The sequence below is a fragment of the Archocentrus centrarchus genome, chromosome 2 (genome assembly GCF_007364275.1).
Source record: "Archocentrus centrarchus isolate MPI-CPG fArcCen1 chromosome 2, fArcCen1, whole genome shotgun sequence".
Lineage (NCBI taxonomy): Eukaryota > Metazoa > Chordata > Actinopteri > Cichliformes > Cichlidae > Archocentrus > Archocentrus centrarchus.
In genome coordinates, this window is record NC_044347.1 from 6,429,314 (window position 1) to 6,450,008 (window position 20,695).

A 20,695-nucleotide genomic window follows, 5' to 3' on the forward strand; every position below is an offset into this window, starting at 1 on the left:
CCGTTTCATCAGGTCAGAAATCATTTAGGGAGAGCAACAACAGTTAATGCTGTAATGTATGAAATGTCTGATATTGTTTTTTTAGTGAAATGGCACATAAGTTCACTGAATTCTTACAACTCATGGTGATAAGATTTATCATAACTTTAATGTAATGGCTTTAATTTTTATTGGTCCGTTTATCACCACATTTACCACAAATACTTGGCCCCTCTTGATGGCCCCTTACTCAGAAAAATCCTAGATCCGCCACTGATTATAATAGAGTTTAGGTGTGCACAGTTTCTTCATATAATCCAAGCAGCTCCTGCTGACTGCGCACCTTTTCCCCTGTCAGCAGCTGCAGGCTGAGGGCAGCCGGACATCCATCGTTTAACTCCGTGACTGTTCGGAGCTGTTCGGAGGATTTTCGTCTTTCCCCGTTTCTGCTCGGAGCTTTTCCTTCCAACATGCTGTGCTGTTAATAGAAAGATGCTCCTAAAATAACGCGCCGTTAGATGCTGCAGGAACAGCTGAAACACGCTGACATGACAGGCTCTAAAAGAGCAGTTTATACCATCCCATAATATCAGGGGGCGCTGTCTCCTGCTGCCTGTAGGAGGCGCTCAGGACTTGTTCACAGTTTTCCCGCAGACTTTTCCCTGGATGTTCCTCAAAGTTTCACTTTCATTTCCTGATCTGGCCGCCCGCAGTTTGTTGTCTCCCGTGTGAAGCTCCGTGTGAAGGTAATGAAGCAGTCTGTGAGCTTTTCCTGGCTAACATCAGCTGTGTGCCAGCTTAGAAACAGCCACAAATCTGCCGCTCCATAGTTCACGGTAACGGACTCACAACTGGAAGGGGAGCAGGGACGGAGGAGGCCGATCGTTAAACGGTCCTCCGCCATTTAATGTGTGGTGTGTGTGTGTGTGTGTGATCAGAGTCCGTGAATCAGCTCAGAGTTAGTTGATGGTCACGCAGCTGAGCTCAGAGTCGTTGTTACTGTGGATCCACTCACTGATGACTGAAGGCAAGCTTTTCCTCCATCAGTGGGTGGAGGAGGCGGAGAGGAGCCGCTAAATGCGGCCTGAGCTCGGCCGGATGCTCCGGTGTAACTGCTGATGTTGTCCTGGATGATTTATATAATTTAAAAATGAGCTTAATTAGACTCACAAACAAACACACATGTTTTTGTGTGTTTGTGGCTCCAGTTTTCATGATTGTGGTGAAGCTGAATAGAAACACGTGGAGTTTGCTGCAGGTTGATGTTGACCAGCGTCAGCAAACATGAACACACAGCAGAGTCTGAGCTCCTCTGAGGGCCTCACAGAGGCCAGCAGCAGGTGTAATGTTCTTGTTTTATATAAAATAAAACATCAAATAGAACGTTATGTTAGCTTCAGCAAGCTGTTTATTCATATGCTCACACGGGATCACTCATAGGTACTGCCCACTTTCTCGAACAACATTTTCTCTGTACGTGTGTGGGCTACTGGGGTTATACTGCCATCTATGGGTGACACCTTGTTAGCACTTATCACATCCCCCTTCAGTGTAGTATAACATGGATCTCAACTTTACAGTAGTTATTCTGCAAATCACAAGAGTCTTAACTAACGTTCATTTGTCATAAAGTGTGTAAAAACGTGCATTCTTACCGCTGAGCTTTTCTCTGTAACCAAACGTATGAACACTGCAAAAGAAAACATATTCTAGCTTTATGCGCATTCCAAAATTATATAAATCTCTTTGATCAGACCAAATGCGCCTCATACGCTGAAATAAGGTGTGGCTCTCCACACTTTGTACAACTTTAACTATTAAGAACACACTATAAAATATCAATTTCAGCAAGAATTAACTTTTTCTTAAAAAACAGAGTACATGTAACCATCTTTCTTCAGTTTATCTGTTACACCATTCCTGCTTGTTTCCATGAGCCTCTCAGGAGGTTTCTTAGGTCTGGTAGATCTTCTGAGTGCCACAGTCACTGGAGGAGGTGAAGGAGGCTGACTGCATTGCATTTCTGCTACAACACCATTTGTTCAGATCCTGTCTCCTTTGCTCGATTTGACTGTTTGTCCTTAACACTTGTCCATTCTCTGTCCTAAATGACCTGGGTCCTACTTCACTCAGGACAGTCGCTTTCTGTCCCACAGCTCAGGGCCTTCAATCTGCACAACATCCTATTCCTGCAGAGGTTTCAGATTCCTTGCTGTTTTGTCATAGTTTCTTTCTGTCTGTGCTTAAGCCTCGTCCTTTTTTCAGTCAGCTTGTTGTTGTATTTGTTGCCATTGTGCATTGGAATGTGTGGAAGTGTGGTGCGCAGCTTGCGACACATGAGCAACTCAGCAGGAAGATGCTCCACACTCCAGAGAAGTAGCCCTGTAGGTCACAAAGCCAGGTAAGGGTCAGCTTTACTCGCTCTTGCCTTTTTTAACAGTCTCTTTACATTCTGGACCTCCTTTTCTGTCTGTCCATCAACATCTGTCCATTGGATACAAGGGGCTAGAGGTGACATGGTTTAAATCCATATTACTTTGCAAATTCACAAAATTCACTACAGTCATATTGTGGACCATTATCACATTGTGGAATTCCATGTCTAGAGAAAAAACCCTTTCATATGTGTGATGACAGGCTGTACTGATGTGCTGGAAAGCTGTGCAACTTGAGGATAGTTAGAATAATAGTCAGTCACCAGAAGATAGTCCTTAGTATGGAGATGAAACAAATCAGTAGCTACTTTTTGCCGTGGTGCAGTGGGAAGATCTGTTATAAGCATCGGCTCCTTTGTTTGTTTGTAGTGATGTTTGAGACATGTTTCACGTTTCTGGACCATCTCCTCGATGTCTTTGTTGATACCCGGCCAATAAACTGCTTCCCGTCCTCTCCTTTTGCATTTTTCCATGGCAAGGTGTCCCTCGTGGATGCGCTGAAGCATGTCTCGATGCATAGATTGTGGGATGAGAATCCTATTTTGTCTCAGAAGCAGGCCATTAGTCATACACAAATCTGCACGCACAGGATACAACCCTGGGCAGATTCCTCTTGACCATCCATTCTGGATATGGTGGATCACTTTCTGCAGCAGAGGGTCTTTTGCCGTCTCTTGCACAATCCACTGCAGCATGTCTGATGCTGGGAGAAAAGCAGTCACCATGTTTACTTGGGTTTCAGCATCATCAGCCACAGACCCCAGCTATGTGTCAGTACTTGGTGTTGGTGCTTGAGACAAAGCGTCTGCCAGTACAGTGTGTTTACCTGGTGTGTAAATGAGGTCATAGTCATAACGCTGCAATAACATCATCATGCACTGAATCCTGGGTGACATGTCATTGAGGTTCTTTTTCCTGATGGGTATGAGTGCTTTGTGGTCAGTCTCTGCTGCAAAGGCTGGCAGTCCATACATATAACTGTGAAACTTCCCACATCCAAACACTAAGCCCAAGGTCTCTTTTTCAGTTTGAGCATATCGTTGCTCAGTTTCTGTCAGTGATCTCGATGCATAAGCTGTCGGCTGCCATTTGTCTTCATGCATTTGGAGAAGAGCAGCTCCCAGGCCATCTTTGGAGGCATCAGTGGAGATTTTTGTTGGTTTTAATGGGTCAAAGAATGTGAGTACTGGCTCAGTAGTGACAGTTTACTTTAATTTTTTTCCACTCTTTCTCATGCCGTGCTGTCCACTCAAACACTGTGTTGTGATGTAGCAACTCTCTGAGGCATGCGGTCTTGGTGGAAAGATTAGGAATGATCTTATCCAGGAAGTTGATCATTCCCATGGCTCGCAAGACACCTTTTTTGTCAGTGGGGGTGGGCATGTCTAATATGGCTTTCACTTTTGACTGGTCCTGTTCCACCCCTTCACTTGTGATCTTGTCTCCCAAGAAGGTCATCTCTGTGACACCAAAGAGACACTTGTCTCTGTTTAGTCCATTCTTTCTGATTCTCTCTAAGAGTTTCTCCAGTCTGTCATCATGTTGTTGCTGTGTTGGTCCCCAGACAACCAAGTCATCTATATAGACTCTGGTGCCTTCAAGACCCTCAATTATGGACTTCATTGCCCTGTGGAAGATCTCTGGGGCTGATCTGATGCCTTTGGCAGCCTCAGGAAACAGTGGTGTGTTAAAAGCTGCTTTCTGGGTCCAGCCTCAGCTGCCAGAATCCTTGTGAAGCATCTAGTTTGCTAAAAAAAAAAACTTAGCACCTGCCATTTCACTCATTATTTTTTCCCGTTTTGGGATCTGATAATGCTCTCTTTTAATGATTTCATTTAAATTTTAGGGATCAAGGCAGACTCTGATGGCACCTGGATTTTTCTTGACACGTGTGATCGAGTTGACCCAATCTGTGGGTTCTTCTACTCGCTCAATAAGTCTTATTTCAGTCATGCTTTCCAGCTCTCTTTTCAAGCCCACTCTGAGTGGTGCAGGCACTCTCCTTGGGGCGTGCACTACAGGCTTGGCATCATCCTTGAGCTGAATTTTGGAAGTGTAAGGTAATGTCCCATGTCCTTTGAAGACAGAAGTAAACTTATCTACTATGTCTGTGGTCCCCTCACACTGCTGGTGTTCCAGTCTTAAAACTTGTTTGACTATTTTCATGTTGTCAGTGTTTATCTGATGGATCCTCCTTACCAGTCCTAGCTCTTCACACGCTTTGTCTCCTAACAGTGATTCATGTCCATGAGGCACAATGGTGAACAACAGGTTATGCTGAGCTGTCACCTTAAGTCTGCATCCACCTATTGTTTGTATTAGCTGATTATGTGGGACTTATTCTATGAATTTTCTGGGCTTCTTTGTCAGTACCTTGAAATTTTTCTCACTGATCAAATTAGCTTTGGCCCCTGTGTCAATTTTAAGCATTACAATGGTCCCATTAACTAGCAGTGGAGCGGTCCATTTATCATTAGTTACAGAATTAACAGTCTGCCCTGTATCATCTACTCTTGAGGACTGTATGTTTTCATTTTCATCGTGTGACACCATCGTTATGAAAAATGTTTCAGTCAAATTATCACTGTCATTGGTGTCTTCCTGCACTGTGTGCACACCCTGTCTCTTCTTCTTTGAGAGACACATTCTGGCATAGTGGTTTTGTCCCTTACATGTCGCACATGTTTTACCGTAGGCAGGACAGTGGCGTGGTCTGTGTTTCTCACCACATCTCTTGCAAGTGAACATCTCTTTATCATCAGTTTTATTCTGGTAGTCACTGCTGTTAAATTTGCTCCGTTGCTTTTTTTCACTGCCACAGCGTTCACCTCATTTTCTTGGTACGCTGCTCCTTGTGCAGGCTCTCAGAAAGTCAGTACCCGTTGCCGTGCAAGCTCACTGGCATGACATATTTTTATGGTCCCGTCTAGTGTGAGGTCTGTCTCCCTCAGTACTCATTAGTCCCAAGTACTATGATGATCTCATATCATGGAGTCTCTTAGATCACCAAAGTTACAAGACTGAGCTTTTATCTTGAGGTCGGTGAGAAAATTATCAAATGACTCACCCTGGTGCTGTAAGAATGAGCGAAACATGTACCGCTCCGTATGTTTCATTTTTCTTTGATAAGCAGTGCTCATCAAATTTCTTCAAGGTCTCTTCAAACTTGTCTTTATTGTGGGGTTCAGCAAACACAAAGTTTTGAAGACTTCTGGGCCGGCGACGGTGAGCAGCAGGGTGATTTTTCTTTCCTCTACTCGTCGATCCACACCGACTGCCACCATGTACAGCTGGAAATGCTGTTTGAAAGCCCTCCAACTTGTATCTACGTTTCCAGTCAGTTTCAACGGACCTGGCAGTTTTACGACCTGGCAGAGACACACATTTATATTAACCACACACACACACACACACATAAAGAGTGTTTGTGTGGATGTACTCAGTCCTCCAGTGACTCCAACAGGAAGTGTTTCTTTGCTGTCAAATTAAAACAGGTTTTCATTTTAAGTTGAAATTTGAATCTTTACTTTTGGGCATTATTGAGACTTTTAGTTTCATGTGTTTGTAACTCAGTGCTGAAAGTAACTGAGTACATTTACTCGCTCGTGTCTGATGTAATGAACATGAAACAGTGTTGAGCTAAAATCTGCTCACAATGAATCCAGGTGCAGGTGTGTGACAGTTCAGCACTGATGGACTCACATCCCTCCATCTGAGTGCAGATCATTGATCCTGTAGTTGTAGAGCTGAATGTGCTCAGATCAATAACAGGATGTGTGAAGAATAATAACAGCAACAAGAACATTTACCAAACAGTTTATTAACTTTGGGGAAATTATGAACAGGCATCAGTGCAGACACCTGTGTTGTTCTTTAGTGTTGTGTCACAGACAGAAAGAAATGTCCTTTTAAAGATGAAATATTGATGATGTTTATTTGCTGCTTTGTCAGCAGCGGCTCCTGTAAAGCCCACAATCCATCAGTTTGAGCTGCTGCTGCTTTCTAACTTTGTGTAACCACTGAGATGAGTTTACAGACACAGGTCAGCTGGAACTGAGCATGTGCTCAAATGCTGAATGACTCTGTGAACACATCATAAACTCATCTGCCTCTCCTCAGCTTCATCTTCATCAGCTCCTCCTCCTCCACCTCTCTGTGCTCTCCTCCATCTGTCCTCTTCTCTCTCTGCCATTCTTTCCCTTTGCTGCAGCGCTGACACATTATTATTGATCAGCTGTTAGAGGCTGAATGTCACAGCCACAGATAATCTGATGCTTTCCTTTGACCATCCAGTTTGTCTTTATTGGCTCTGCCATTAAATCCACCTCAGTGATGACTGAGTTTCACATGGATTTTTACATCCAGCACAGATTTAACACCAACACAAATCCACAGTTAAAGTATGCAAGTACATTTACTGCAGTACTTTACTTCTTTGTTCTCTCAAAGTTCTGCTACTATATTTGAATATTTGCAGGTTGTTTCTCTTTTTTCTGCTCGACACTTTTTCACAGCTACAGTTACTTCAGCCTGTACAGATTCAAAGTACAGCTTACATGTTACTGAGTGTAACAGGATCTACTTTCAGTACTTTAAGTACACGTCACAGTGTCAAAGTGAATCAGTGTGTGTGTGCTGGGCTGATGTGTGTTTCCTCTGCAGGTGAAGGTAGAAAGTGTGTGTGAGCTGATGTGAATTCAGCAGCATGGATCAGTGTGAGGACAGAGAGGAGGGAGTCCCTCCCTCTAAAACCACTCTGTGTGGGGAACATGAGAGCCAGACCAAAGCTCAGAGGTGAGATGACCATCTCTAACTGTCCATGACTCTTCTCCATGTCACAGCTCAGCACTCACATCACTGCTGCATCATTATTCACAGGAACCAACCTGAACCTGAACCTGAACCTGAACCTGAACATGAACCTGAACCCAGCTGTGTGTCCTTAAAGAGCGACCAGTCAAAGGATATTATTTTTACCTTTAAATCAGGTGTTCCTCCTCCTGCAGAGAGGTAATGTGTGTCTAAATGTTGTTCCTGACTCAGTGTTTCTGAATAAATTCTCCATCATGTTTAATGTCAGCTCAGCTCTCTTTCACACACATTTCTGTGTTCATATGTGAAGCGGTGTGTGTTGGAGTTTGTTCCACAAACACAGCAGTCAGAGTGTAAAGAATGGATGTTGTAGGAGGTGTTTGTGTAGTGAAGAGGCTGAGTGTCTGTAGGACTGCAGCTGCTCCAGCAGGGGGCTCCTTTGAGCTGTGTTTCAAACACTCAGGTGTTGCTGGAAGGAGGAGCACAAATACTTTTTTCTGCTTTGATGACACTTCTTCTCTGCTCGATGTCCTGGGGAGAGGTTTGTCTTTGTGAAGGTTTATATTGTTTTATCTTTTGTGAAAACGAACAACAAAATTTCCATCTAAAACTTAAAGAAATTTCCAGATGACAGAGAACAAAGTAATGTGCAGAACAGTGTAAAATAAGGAATTATTAAATCGGTTTCAGTTGACTTTCACACATCATGGAAATAAGAGCTTTCATTTTTTTCACAGAAGGGCAGTTTGGTGGTGAGCACTGCTGCCTAAGGTCTTTGGTTTTCTTCCACTTGGAGTCTGTGTGTGTTTTCTCCAGCTTTTCCGGTTTCCTCCCGCAGTCCACAGACATGCACTTACTGAGGTTAGGTTAATTGGTGATTCTAAATTGCTCATAGGTGTGGATCTGAATGGTTGTCTGTCCCTCTGTGTTGGCCCTTCAACAGTCTGGTGACCTGTACAGGGTGTACCCTGCCTCTCACCCATAACACCTGAGATAGGCTCTTGATGGATGGAGGGTTTGATCACCTTGCATTTGCTTCATTTTGCTCAAATTTAATACTGAAATATTGAAATACAGAAATGAAACTGGTATTTTTCCATTGTGTTAAACACCAGGAGTGTAGTAACTAAGTTAGTCCTAAAAATGAACCATGATGTTGATGTGACTGAAATAATTCATATGGCAAAAGCAGTTTGGAGCTGCTGTTTAGAAAAGTGCTCTATAAACAAAGAAACATAATGTGATGCTAATTCTTGATGATTCCTTCACAGAGTGGATCAGGAGAGCTCAGAGGTTCCCAGTGGTCAGTCTGCCCAGCAGCATCAAACACAGCTGGACTCCATATTTATGGTTTGTACATGTACAACAACTACTGTTACATCTGTTCTTTCAGTCATCTCCATGCTGCACTTTGTGTATAATTTCCAGACTTTGTAGATCAGTGGATTATCAGTGTGTCCAACATGGATCTGATTGGCTCCATGATTCAGTCTGATTGGGTCGTTCATTCTGTTCCAGCTGCTGGAGGACAACATCATCACTTTTGTGAAGAACGAGCTGAAGAAGATCCAGAAGGTTCTGAGTCCAGATTACCCAGAATGCTTAGAGAGTCATGGGGAGGGTGACACGGCCTTGGAGGGTGAGGATAAAGAGCAGAAGAGAAGCAGAGAGGCTTTTGTGAAGATCACACTGCACTTCCTGAGGAGAATGAAGCAGGAGGAGCTGGCTGACCGTCTGCAGAGCAGTAAGAGGATTTCTCTGAAGATTTAAGCTGCTGCAAAAATAAAATATTTGTCTCAAGAGATGGACCAACATGTTGGCCTACTTAATATAAATAATTAATTTTAATAGCTTAATATTGCATTTTCAGAATACGTTGCTCCACTCTGTCGACAAGAACTTAAATCTGCTCTGAAGAAGAAGTTCCAGTGTGTGTTTGAGGGGATCGCTAAAGCAGGAAAGCCAACCCTTCTGAATCAGATCTACACAGAGCTCTACATCACAGAGGGAGGGACTGCAGAGGTCAATGATGAACATGAGGTCAGACAGATTGAAACAGCATCCAGGAAACCAGAAACAACAATCAGACAAGAAGACATCTTTAAAGGCTCACCTGGAAGAGATGAACCAATCAGAACAGTGCTGACAAAGGGAGTGGCTGGCATTGGGAAAACAGTCTTAACACAGAAGTTCACTCTGGACTGGGCTGAAGACAAAGCCAACCAGGACATCCAGTTCATGTTTCCATTCACTTTCAGAGAGCTGAATGTGCTGAAAGAGGAAAAGTTCAGCTTGGTGGAACTTGTTCATCACTTCTTTACTGAAACCAAAGAAGCAGGAATCTGCAGCTTTGAAGACTTCCAGGTTGTGTTCATCTTTGATGGTCTGGATGAGTGTCGACTTCCTCTGGACTTCCACAACACTGAGATCCTGGCTGATGTTACAGAGTCCACCTCAGTGGATGTGCTGCTGACAAACCTCATCAGGGGGAATCTGCTTCCCTCTGCTCACCTCTGGATAACCACAAGACGTGCAGCAGCCAATCAGATCCCTCCTTGGTGTGTTGACATGGTGACAGAGGTCAGAGGGTTCACTGACCCACAGAAGGAGGAGTACTTCAGGAAGAGATTCAGGGATGAGGAGCAGGTCAGCAGGATCATCTCCCACATCAAGACATCACGAAGCCTCCACATCATGTGCCACATCCCAGTCTTCTGCTGGATCACTGCTACAGTTCTGGAGGATGTGCTGAAAACCAGAAAGAGAGGAGAGCTGCCCAAGACCCTGACTGAGATGTACATCCACTTCTTAGTGGTTCAGGCCAAAGTGAAGAAGGTCAAGTATGATGGAGGAGCAGAGACAGATCCACACTGGAGTCCAGAGAGCAGGAAGATGATTGAGTCTCTGGGAAAACTGGCTTTTGATCAGCTGCAGAAAGGAAACCTGATCTTCTATGAATCAGACCTGACAGAGTGTGGCATCAATATCAGAGCAGCCTCAGTGTACTCAGGAGTGTTCACACAGATCTTTATAGAGGAGAGAGGGCTGTACCAGGACAAGGTGTTCTGCTTCATCCATCTGAGTGTTCAGGAGTTTCTGGCTGCTCTTCATGTCCATCTGACCTTCATCAACTCTGGAGTCAATCTGCTGGAAGAACAACAAACAACCTCCCAGACAGAGCAACACCTCTACCAGAGTGCTGTGAACAAGGCCTTACAGAGTCCAAATGGACACCTGGACTTGTTCCTCCGCTTCCTCCTGGGTCTTTCACTGCAGACCAATCAGACCCTCCTACGAGGTCTTCTGACACAGACAGGAAGTAGCTCACAGACCAATCAGGAAACAGTCCAGTACATCAAGAAGAAGCTCAATGAGAATCTGTCTGCAGAGAAAAGCATCAACCTGTTCCACTGTCTGAATGAACTGAATGATCGTTCTCTAGTGGAGGAGATCCAACAGTCCCTGAGTTCAGGAAGTCTCTCCACAGATAAACTGTCTCCTGCTCAGTGGTCAGCTCTGGTCTTCATCTTACTGTCATCAGAAGAAGATCTGGATGTGTTTGACCTGAAGAAATACTCTGCTTCAGAGGAGGCTCTGCTGAGGCTGCTGCCAGTGGTCAAACAGTCAAAAAAAGCTCTGTAAGTTAAGTTCCGTTTCACACCGGATGCGTTGCGTAAAAACGACATGAAATTCCGAATCTGTCGGATGCAAACTTGTCGTGTAAACTATATACACACCGGACGTGTTGCATTTTTGCGAATAAATCACTCTCATAGTCAACATCAAACGATGATGTAATGAGGTTGTGATGTTTCTAAACAAGAGAAGGAAGAAACAGAGATTCTGCGTTCATCCAACTCATAAGAAAGTGGCAGCATGGAGAGTTTTATGGTTTGATCCCGGAGTTGAAGCTGCATCACGGCCACTTTCGCGCACACTTCAGGATGTCAGTGGGCAGTTGTTGTTGGCATGGTTGGGATCACATGTGTAATGAGGCAGAGAATAATTTCAGATAGCTGACTGACTCAGAACAGCGTGTAGCTGTGTGTCTGAGGTAAAATAGTATGAGTTTACTGTTCCCACATCACTGTATATTCAGTAAATTTTGAGCTATGAGCTCACGTGTTACTAAATGCAGCGCTCTGATTGGTCAGGTCTGTTTGTTCGCTTGCGAAAGTCAGAAAAAACTAAATTGATCTGAAAAAATAAATGCCGCAAATTCGTCCTGTGAAATGACACGGTCGGTGTGAACGGCTGCATTAAGAACAGGAGCGTCTGAAAAATATTTTTGATGCACGAAACATTCGCACGGAATTTACGCGTCCGGTGTGTAAAGGCCTTTATCCTAAAGCTTTTGTGACTTAAATACACTTTACAGGAAATCACTTATTTTTGTTAAAATGTACTGATTTCTTAGTTTTTTCATATTTGTCACATTTAAATTTTCATGTGATGCTGCCTGCCAGATGGGATGAGGACCCCAATGCAGGACTCAAGACTCGGGAGTAACTCAAAACACAGCTTTATTGCTGGAAAACACACGGGGACTTAAGGCCTATTCACACCAGACTATGACGAAAATATTTCGTCAGTGAAATTAACACTGGGCTCCAGCAGATTCCAGGAATGACATCCAAGATCTTGGTCCAGAAAAGCACAGTCCTGGGAACAGCTAAGGTACTGCACAGACCCAGCGTTCTTATTTGTATTTAGTTTTGAGCTGTGTTTTCCATTGTGTCATTACTTGCTTCCGCCTAGCGTACAATGTCAAGATGCTGGATTTGGGGTGAAACCAGTGGCCATTTCGTAGTCGGTATCCGTAGCCAGTCTTGTCAATGATCTGGCTGAGGGGATTCAGGCCTATGCAGAACAGCAGTGGGTACAGAGCATCTCCTTGGTAAATCCTGCACTTGATGGTGGCTTGTGCTATTGGCTTAAAGTTGGCCTCTAGTGTTGTTCTCCACATTTCCATTGAGTTCCTGATGAAGGCACTTAGTGTCCTATTGATTTTGTATAGTTTCAGGGTCAATGTGTGCAACATCGAGTCATAGCCTTTCTTGTAATCAGTCCAGATGGTGCACAGGTTGGTCAACCTGGTCTTACAGTCTTGAGTGACTGCTCTGTTTACCAGTAGCTGGTGTTTTGCTCCTCTGGTATCTCTGACAATTCCTTTCTGGAACCCGCTTATGTATTGAGCCACGTGCTGCTCATCTTAGCTGCTATGATGCCTGACAGGAGTTTCATGTTGTACTGAGGCAGGTTATTGGCCGGTAGTTGGATTTGACTGGTCCGTTCTGGGGGTCCTTGGGGATCAGGACCATGTGGCCTTCAGTCAGCCATTCTGGGTGTATCTTAGCTTCTAGCAGTAAGTTCATAGGACCTGGTGCTGTCCAGCTCTTCATATGTGAGACTCTTTCCTGGATGTCTGCCACTGTGATGGTTACTGGAACCTGTTCAGGGAGGTTGCTGTGGTCTTCTCTTAGATCCACTAACCACTGAGTATTGGTGTTGTGTGACGCATCCTTCTCCCATATGCTCTTCCAGTATTGCTGCATCTCCAGCCTTGGTGGGGGTGCTGTTCTCATCTTGTTCCCACTGAGAGTAAACCTTGGATGGTTCAGTGGAGAACACTAAATATATATTGATGATCATACAAGTGTGACAAATATGTAACAAACTAAGAAATCATTAAGGGGGCAAATACTTTTTCACAGCACTTTAATTATGGTTCTGCTATCCACCTCCCTTATCGTACCAAAAAAAAATAAATAAATAAAAATTGTGAAACATAAACAGGCACATCGTGAGTTTGTTTCTCACTTCCAGCATGTGTTACGCCCATCTGCAATCCCTACTTTCTGTAGTGGCACTGAGAGCGTTTCGGGTTCAAGTTTACTTGCTAGATTTCCTCTTGCTTCAACTGCTGTCTGGTCTATTGGGCTAACTTCATGGCTGCACATACACAGCAGGTAATCAGGGCAAGAGGAAACAGCAGGGCACAACAGGTGAAGCAAATGAAACTAACAACATAGGGGAAGCAAAACTAAATAAAAAGCACAGGGAACACAAGACTGGCAAAATAAAACAGGAAGTGACTAACTAAGGTACACGCAGACTAAATACGGGGGACTGGCACACAGACACGGGACAGACGCAGACTAGTCACAACACTAGGAATAAAACTCAATAAGAAAACACAGAACGTAAATATTGCCACATGGCGCTGGAAATCGAGACGGCGGACAGCGCAAATGTTTTTTTTTGTTTTGTTTTTTTTTAAGGAAAATTATAAAAGTAGACGGCGCAGAGTGGTGGAGTAGGCGGAAAATGCGCCTGCCGCCGGCTTGATTTGAAAGCCCTGCAGTCTGAGAGCGAAGTGCTCTATTGGGGTGATACGGTACTGTGAGGTCTCTGAGATAAGATGGGGCCTGATTATTCAAAACCTTGTAGGTGAGGAGAAGTATTTTAAATTCTATTCTAGAGCCAATGAAGAGAAGCCAATATGGGAGAAATCTGCTCTCTCTTTCTAGTCCCTGTCAGTACTCTAGCTGCAGCATTTTGGATCAGCTGAAGGCTTTTCAGGGAGCTTTTAGGACAGCCTGATAATGATGAATTACAATAGTCCAGCCTAGAAGTAATAAATGCATGAATTAGCTTTTCAGCATCACTCTGAGACTAATTTTAGAAATATTGCGCAAATGCAAAAAGGCAGTCCTACATATTTGTTTACTGTAGCAAAGCAGATTTAATTGATTATGACTCACAGAATAATGATAATATCAATGTAAAGCATTAATGGAGAAATTAGATTAAAAGACTGGTGAGCTATTGCCCGTCACTTTGACCATTATTGACACCATCGTCCATCAGCACAATCCTACACTGTGTGTTTTATCTCTTCAGGCTGAGCAGCTGTAACCTGTCAGAGAGAAGCTGCGAAGCTCTGTCCTCCTCTCTTCAACTAGAAGACTGTGAGCTGACAGAGCTAGACCTGAGTAACAACAACCTGCAGGACTCAGGATTGAAGCTGCTGCTTGCTGGATTGGAGAGTCCCCGCTGTAAACTGGAGACACTCAGGTCAGATCATGTGGTTTGTGATTTCATGCGAGATCTGTTTACCAAATACTTTAATTTAATTTATATGCTGACATGTGCTTACTTGTAAATCTCTTTCAAAGTGTGTGTGTGTGTGTGTTTTTTTTTTTTTGTTTTTTTTTTTGTTTTTTGGGAGTTTCATTGCATCTGAAACCAGACTTTTAGCTCTTTGAATAAGTGCAAAGCTTCCAGTTTTCTTGCAGTTAACAGCTGCTTACAAGCAGTGAAGTCTATATTTGCATGTGCCAGTAACATTTACATTAACATTTCTGCAGTTATTTCAGGCTTCATATTAATGTAATTGTGTTAATGTTACTGTCCTATTATGGGTCAAACTGTAATAATATGAATTATTATTCAGGAAATAAACATTTGAGATGAACCTGTGTATTCAGACTCAGAGCTTTAGCTGTGAAGCAGATCTCTAATGTGCTCCTCCTCATCAAACATCATCATCATCAAACACCATATGCATCACTTTTTACCCATTCTCTCTCTCGCATATACTTTGTGAGCAACACACACACACACACACACACACACACACACACACACACACACACACACACACACACACACATACATACACATGCAAACATGCTTATACACACACTTCATCCTATTGGTACATTCAGTACTTCCCTGTATCACACAGCCTGCCTAAACAGGCTCTACTGCACTTCTTATTTTCATCCTCACACTCAGGTCAGTACAGCTCATCTTCTCTGGAGCTTGAAAAAACAGTTCATCTTCCTAACTTCATACTTTCTCATTCATTACACTGATCATAATTATATATGATCATAATTATAGATGATTAACTATTAGCAACAGACCTGAGAAAGACCTCCTGTTTATGACATTACTGCACTTCATTCACAATCATTACAGAATGATTCTTCTCACTTATTCTGTTACATTTATAATACTGCAGTTCAAGCAAAATTACCATTAGCAGAATCACATATGTATATATTATGAATAACATACTTTAATCACTAACATGAGCTACCTGGATATTCTTTTCCTCTCTGAAAGGCCTCTGTCTCTGTGCTGAGGGTCTGGATCTGTCTGAGGGATTTCCCTCTGCCTCTTTTATTTTTATTATTATAAATGTGTTTGTATTAATTTGTGGTGTTACCACAGTAAACAATAGCCTTCATACATACAGCAGATTTCAGTCTTTTCATTTCCAGCTGTAAAATATCTCCACAGGATGCTACTTTTCACTTACTGCAGCCTACATGTGTATGCTCAGTGCTGCTGAGTCATGTGATGGCACAGCAACAAATCACAGAAGAGCAGGAGATGAGGGGGAGGAGCAAAGTGTGTGAGGAATGGTGTTTGTGTAGATGTTGAATTTTTGATGAAACAAGAGCAATGGAGTATCAATTCTATCACCCCAGTATTGATCTGATACCAATACCATCATTGATATTAACTATCAATTTAGGATTGATCAACCCACTAGTAGAGCTCCAATTAAATTAAAATATAAATTAATGTTACTGAAGAAGACTAATCCGTTACTAATTGTTTTCTCATTATTGGCTTTTCAGACTGAGTCTCTGTGACCTCTCAGAGAGAAGCTGTGAAATTCTGTCCTCAGTTCTCAGCTCCCAGTCCTCTAGCCTGAGAGAGCTGGACCTGAGTAACAATGACCTGAAGGACTCAGGAGTGAAAGCTTTATCTTCTGGACTGGAGAATCCACATTGTAAACTGGAAACACTCAGGTCAGCATTCTTCAAATGTTCAACAGATGACTCAAATCTGGTTTCCATTAGTGTCTAACTGATGCAGGACTGTGTCTGCTGGGATTTTGTTAAACTATCTAAACTGTGGCAGTTTTTTCTCTGCTCAAAGAATTGTCATGTTTTGAGCTTCTTTATGTTAAAGACTTCTTTAAATCAGCTCCTGAGCCTTGAATCTACACTGAAATGCTTTCAGTGTTTTTCTAAACTGGCTGATGGATCTGATCAAAAAGCAAAAACATACTAAAAGTGTTGGATGTTGGTCACCATGGTGAAATCCTGTTTTCTGCAGTTTGTTCTTCTTCCTCTCTCTGTGTCTGAGTCTTAATGAAGTCTTTCCTCATGTGCACCTTTAAATGATGTCAGCCTCACCAGCAGCACAGTTCAGTGGAGGATGATGTTTAGCTGCCACTTTGGTTCTGCAAAGATTTGATGGGTTGTGATCAAATTAGTTTCAGATGTTCATGTTGTCCTCACAATGAAATATAAGAACTTCAACAATCAGCAGACTTTTAATTTAGTGCCATCATCTGCTCAGATTTCTAGTTTGACCAAAACTTTCATTCAAACCAAAAAGCAGCAAAACTAATGACACTCCCATCAGCCTCAGTCCTACTTTATGTAGATTTGATCATCATTTTGACTTCACTGATTTATCACTTGTAGACTTTAACATTTAGACTGACTTGGTTATTTTGAACTCCTGTTTCAGTCATTTCATTTTCAAATGATTTGTTGCTGCAGTTTGTTGTCTGCATGCAGCTGCTCTGCTGTTCTCTAAGAGTATCTGTCATGTCTGCAGGCTGTCAGGCTGCCTGATCACAGAAGAAGGTTGTAAGTCTCTGGTCTCAGCTTTGAGCTCCAACCCCTCCCATCTGAGAGAGCTGGACCTGAGCTACAACCATCCAGGAGAGGCAGGAGTGAAGCTGCTGGAGCAACTGAGACTGGAAACTCTCAGGTATGGAGAGGCCTGTTGCAGCCACAGACAGTGTCTGATAGAGGAGGAAGCTGTACTTCACTCTGACCCTGTCTGATGACTTCATGCTGGATACGAGTGTTATCTGAACAGTCACACATAGAGGAACCTTTTTACTTTGCTTCTATCAGAAAGTCTGCTTGAACATAAACAGTAGATATCTGTATGGGGGTCTCAAAGGAGAAAATCTCCATCAACAACAATGGAGCAACCAGTTCAAAGTGATCTCTGCAGAGGAACAGTCTCACATTTTTACCCTCTGACCATCAATGGGATTAAGTTTCATAAATCAATAAATGAGCCTTTCTATTGATTTCCAGTGGCTCATGTTCCTGTTAGGAGAATCTGAAATATTGATCATCAAAGTCAGTGAGAAAAATCAAAGAGAAGCAGACGAGTATGAGAATCAGAGTGAGTGAAACAGAGCAGGAGAATCCAAAAACAGAAACTAATGAAAAGTGAAGTGACAGATGCTTCCTTTGTAGTTCACTGCAGCTGCCTTTGTTTGTGCACTGCAATAATGATCTGATCATTGATCCACTCTGATCATTAATATTCAGACCAAGTAGCAGCACATCAAGGACAGGAAAACAAAAAGTCAGCAGGTCCCTCTGTGATCATTTCCATGCAGAAAAATACAACAAACCTGTTGCATCTTTTTCCAGAGCTGTTAATTAACTGCTCACAGAGTCACTGATGTTCTCCATTTAGAACAAACACAAAGAGGACACAATCTGAAAATCAGTGTGTAACAGTGTGTGTCTGAGAGCGATGTAATGTCCATGTGTGCATGCTGAAAGAGACTGTGCTGCTCTGACCCCCCTCCTCCTTTCAGGGTGGAGCCTGCTGGAGTCCGATGGCTGATCCCAGGTCTGAGGAAGTGTAAGTGTGTTTTTAATGTGATTGATGAAAACAAAGCAGCACACATTCAACCATCTTCAAACTGTCACATCACTCATTCACATCTCTGATGTCAGGAGTCATCATCAAAGTGTCAATCAATGAACAGATGATGGATCAATAACTGCAGCTGGATTGTGTTTGTTCTCTCCATCAGATTCCTGTCAACTCACAATCGACACAAACACAGTAAACAGAAAACTCAAACTGTCTGACAACAACAGGAAGGTGACATATCTGATCACATGGCTTCAGTCATATCCTGATCATCCAGACAGATTTGATTATTGGCCTCAGCTGCTGTGTAGAGATGGTCTGACTGGTCGCTGTTACTGGGAGGTCGAGTGGAGAGGAGGAGTTTATATATCAGTGAGTTACAGAAGAATCAGCAGGAAAGGAGACAAAGATGACTGTGTGTTTGGAAGGAATGATCAGTCCTGGATTCTGAACTGCTGTCGTTATGATCGCTACGCTGTCTGTCACAACAACAGAAGAACATCCATCTCCTCCTCCTCCTCCTCGTCCTCCTCTTCCTCTGTCTCTAACAGAGTAGCAGTGTATGTGGACTGTCCTGCTGGCACTCTGTCCTTCTACAGAGTCTCCTCTGACACTCTGATCCACCTCCACACCTTCAACACCACATTCACTGAACCTCTTTATCCTGGATTTGGGTTCTGGTTTAGACCATCAAGGGAGACAGAATATTATGACTTCATGATGCATGTGGTTCCTACAGCAGATGTGCTCAGAAAATATCTTCATCCGCCTGAGTTCACTTTAGTGTAAATGACCCTTTAGAAGCTAGATAGAAATGTCATTATTTGCCAACAATGATTTTTCTGTGGTTCAGACTCCAATGAAAAGACAAAAGTCTGTAAATCATTCATTGATCCAAATGATTAAATATCTGACTTCCAGGTGAACGTGGCTGGCTAGAAGGTGTGCTCTCATTGTCCCCCAGCTTCCACCAATACTTACTACCATATACTACGCGCTACTGCCAAGACTCTTCAAGTGAGTGGATTGTGTGACATCTAATGAACATTTTTCGTTCACGTTCTGGTGTTATGAGACATTAACATGTCAAAACAAACAAAAATCCAATCAAAAAGGTTGATGGCGACTGCTGATGTGCTTATCGAGAAGCTACCACAAGCCTCCGAGGACACCGAGGCCCTAATACGCAAAGTTTCTGAAAGTTTTTGTGAGGTGTTGGAACAAAAACTGTCCAAGCTCTCAGAGGCTCTGGACAAAGTTTCTTCTGCAACACGCATCACAGCAGCGAAGCAGAGGGTTGCGAATGTAGAGAACACCGTTAACGACCTGGAGGGGAGGCTGGCGGAAGCCGAGAGGAAAATCATAACAATGGTTAACGGTTTGGATGACATGGAAAATAGAAGCAGACGAGACAATATTCGGAGTATAAACCTGAAGGAAGGGGTAGAGGGCAAGAACCCTATCCAGTTTTTCGAAACTTGGCTCCCCTCACTGCTTGGTCTGGATAGGAACCCCGTGGCCAAAATCCACATTAAAATGGACCGCGCACATCGAGGTCTCGGCCCACAAGGCCAGTAATTATCAAGCTTCACAATTCCAGAGACAAGCAGCGGATTATGGCAGCGGTAAAGGCGACACCTGAGCTGAAACACGAGGGGCAGCGGATTTACGTGTATCAGGATTTATCCTCAGCAGTCCGCGAGAAAAGACGACGCTTTAATGAGATGTGCCAAGCTCTCATTAAGAAAGGCATCCGCTTCGACATGCGATACCCCGCTACGCTCACTGTGTCTCATAATCGCACTCAACATGAATTCAGTACGCCAGAAGAAGCCCAGAGCTTTATTGATTCTCTGGGATGAGAAGGTGGCAACAGAGGAGAAATACACTAAACAACGCGGCCTTCTGGACTACGTAAGTGCGTTAAGCATATACTGCTTCGAAGAAGGAAAAAAGAAAAGCAACAATGGGGAGTGGACTCCATTTAACCCTTTCCTCTCACAAGTATATGGATAGAGTCAAATCTTTTATTAAGTAATTATTCATCTAAATATTCTGCTTCTTTATAATAGACAGTAGCCTGGTTTAATTTTCAATTTTGGGGAAGCTGGAGTGGGATTCTTGATTTTTGTTTTTCCCTGTGGAGACAGCCTATAGCTACACCTGGTTTTTTTTTTCACCACCGGTAGGTTGCTCTTTATGTTTTGTAAAATACCTACAAGTACATTTATTGTGTAACTTGCTTGTTGTTTTTGTTTTATGTATATAGTTTTTTGGCCATCAGGGTATGGTAACAGTGTTCATACCAGTACAGGTAGTTCTGATTAAAGCTTAATATTGGTTACTGATTTTATGTTTTGTTTTGGATCCTTTGATTTATTCTGGGGTAGTATTTTGTATAGGATCAATTTGAGGTGGTTATATGAGTAATATCAGAATATTAACCCTCAACGTGAAGGGAATCAACCATGTTATTAAGAGGTGTAAAATACTCTCCATGCTTAAAAAAGACAGGGTTCAGGTTGCATTGCTACAGGAAACTCACCTAACTGATCTTGAACACCTAAAACTGAAAAGGGATTGGGTGGGACAAATTTATTACTCCTCCTATAACTCCAAAAGCAGGGGGGTAGCAATATTGATTCATAAAAAGTTAGCCTTTACTGTGGATAAAATTATAAAAGATGCAGATGGACGATTTGTCGTAGTCACTGGGCTCCTCCATGGTGAACAGATTCTTCTAGACAGTG

The 20,695-nt window shown here is 42.9% G+C and overlaps 1 protein-coding gene across 1 annotated transcript in view; it reads left to right on the forward strand.

Annotated features, from left to right (window-relative positions):
- Positions 1 to 20,695, forward strand: part of LOC115798416 (NLR family CARD domain-containing protein 3-like) — a gene marked incomplete at its 3' end in the record, with an annotated part of 189,410 nt that overhangs the window by 144,298 nt on the left and 24,417 nt on the right. Inside the window, exons 12-13 of the mRNA XM_030755267.1 lie at positions 14,130 to 14,303; positions 15,881 to 16,054. Coding sequence (XP_030611127.1) covers positions 14,130 to 14,303; positions 15,881 to 16,054 — 348 coding nt within the window. The remainder of the gene's footprint in view (positions 1 to 14,129; positions 14,304 to 15,880; positions 16,055 to 20,695) is intronic.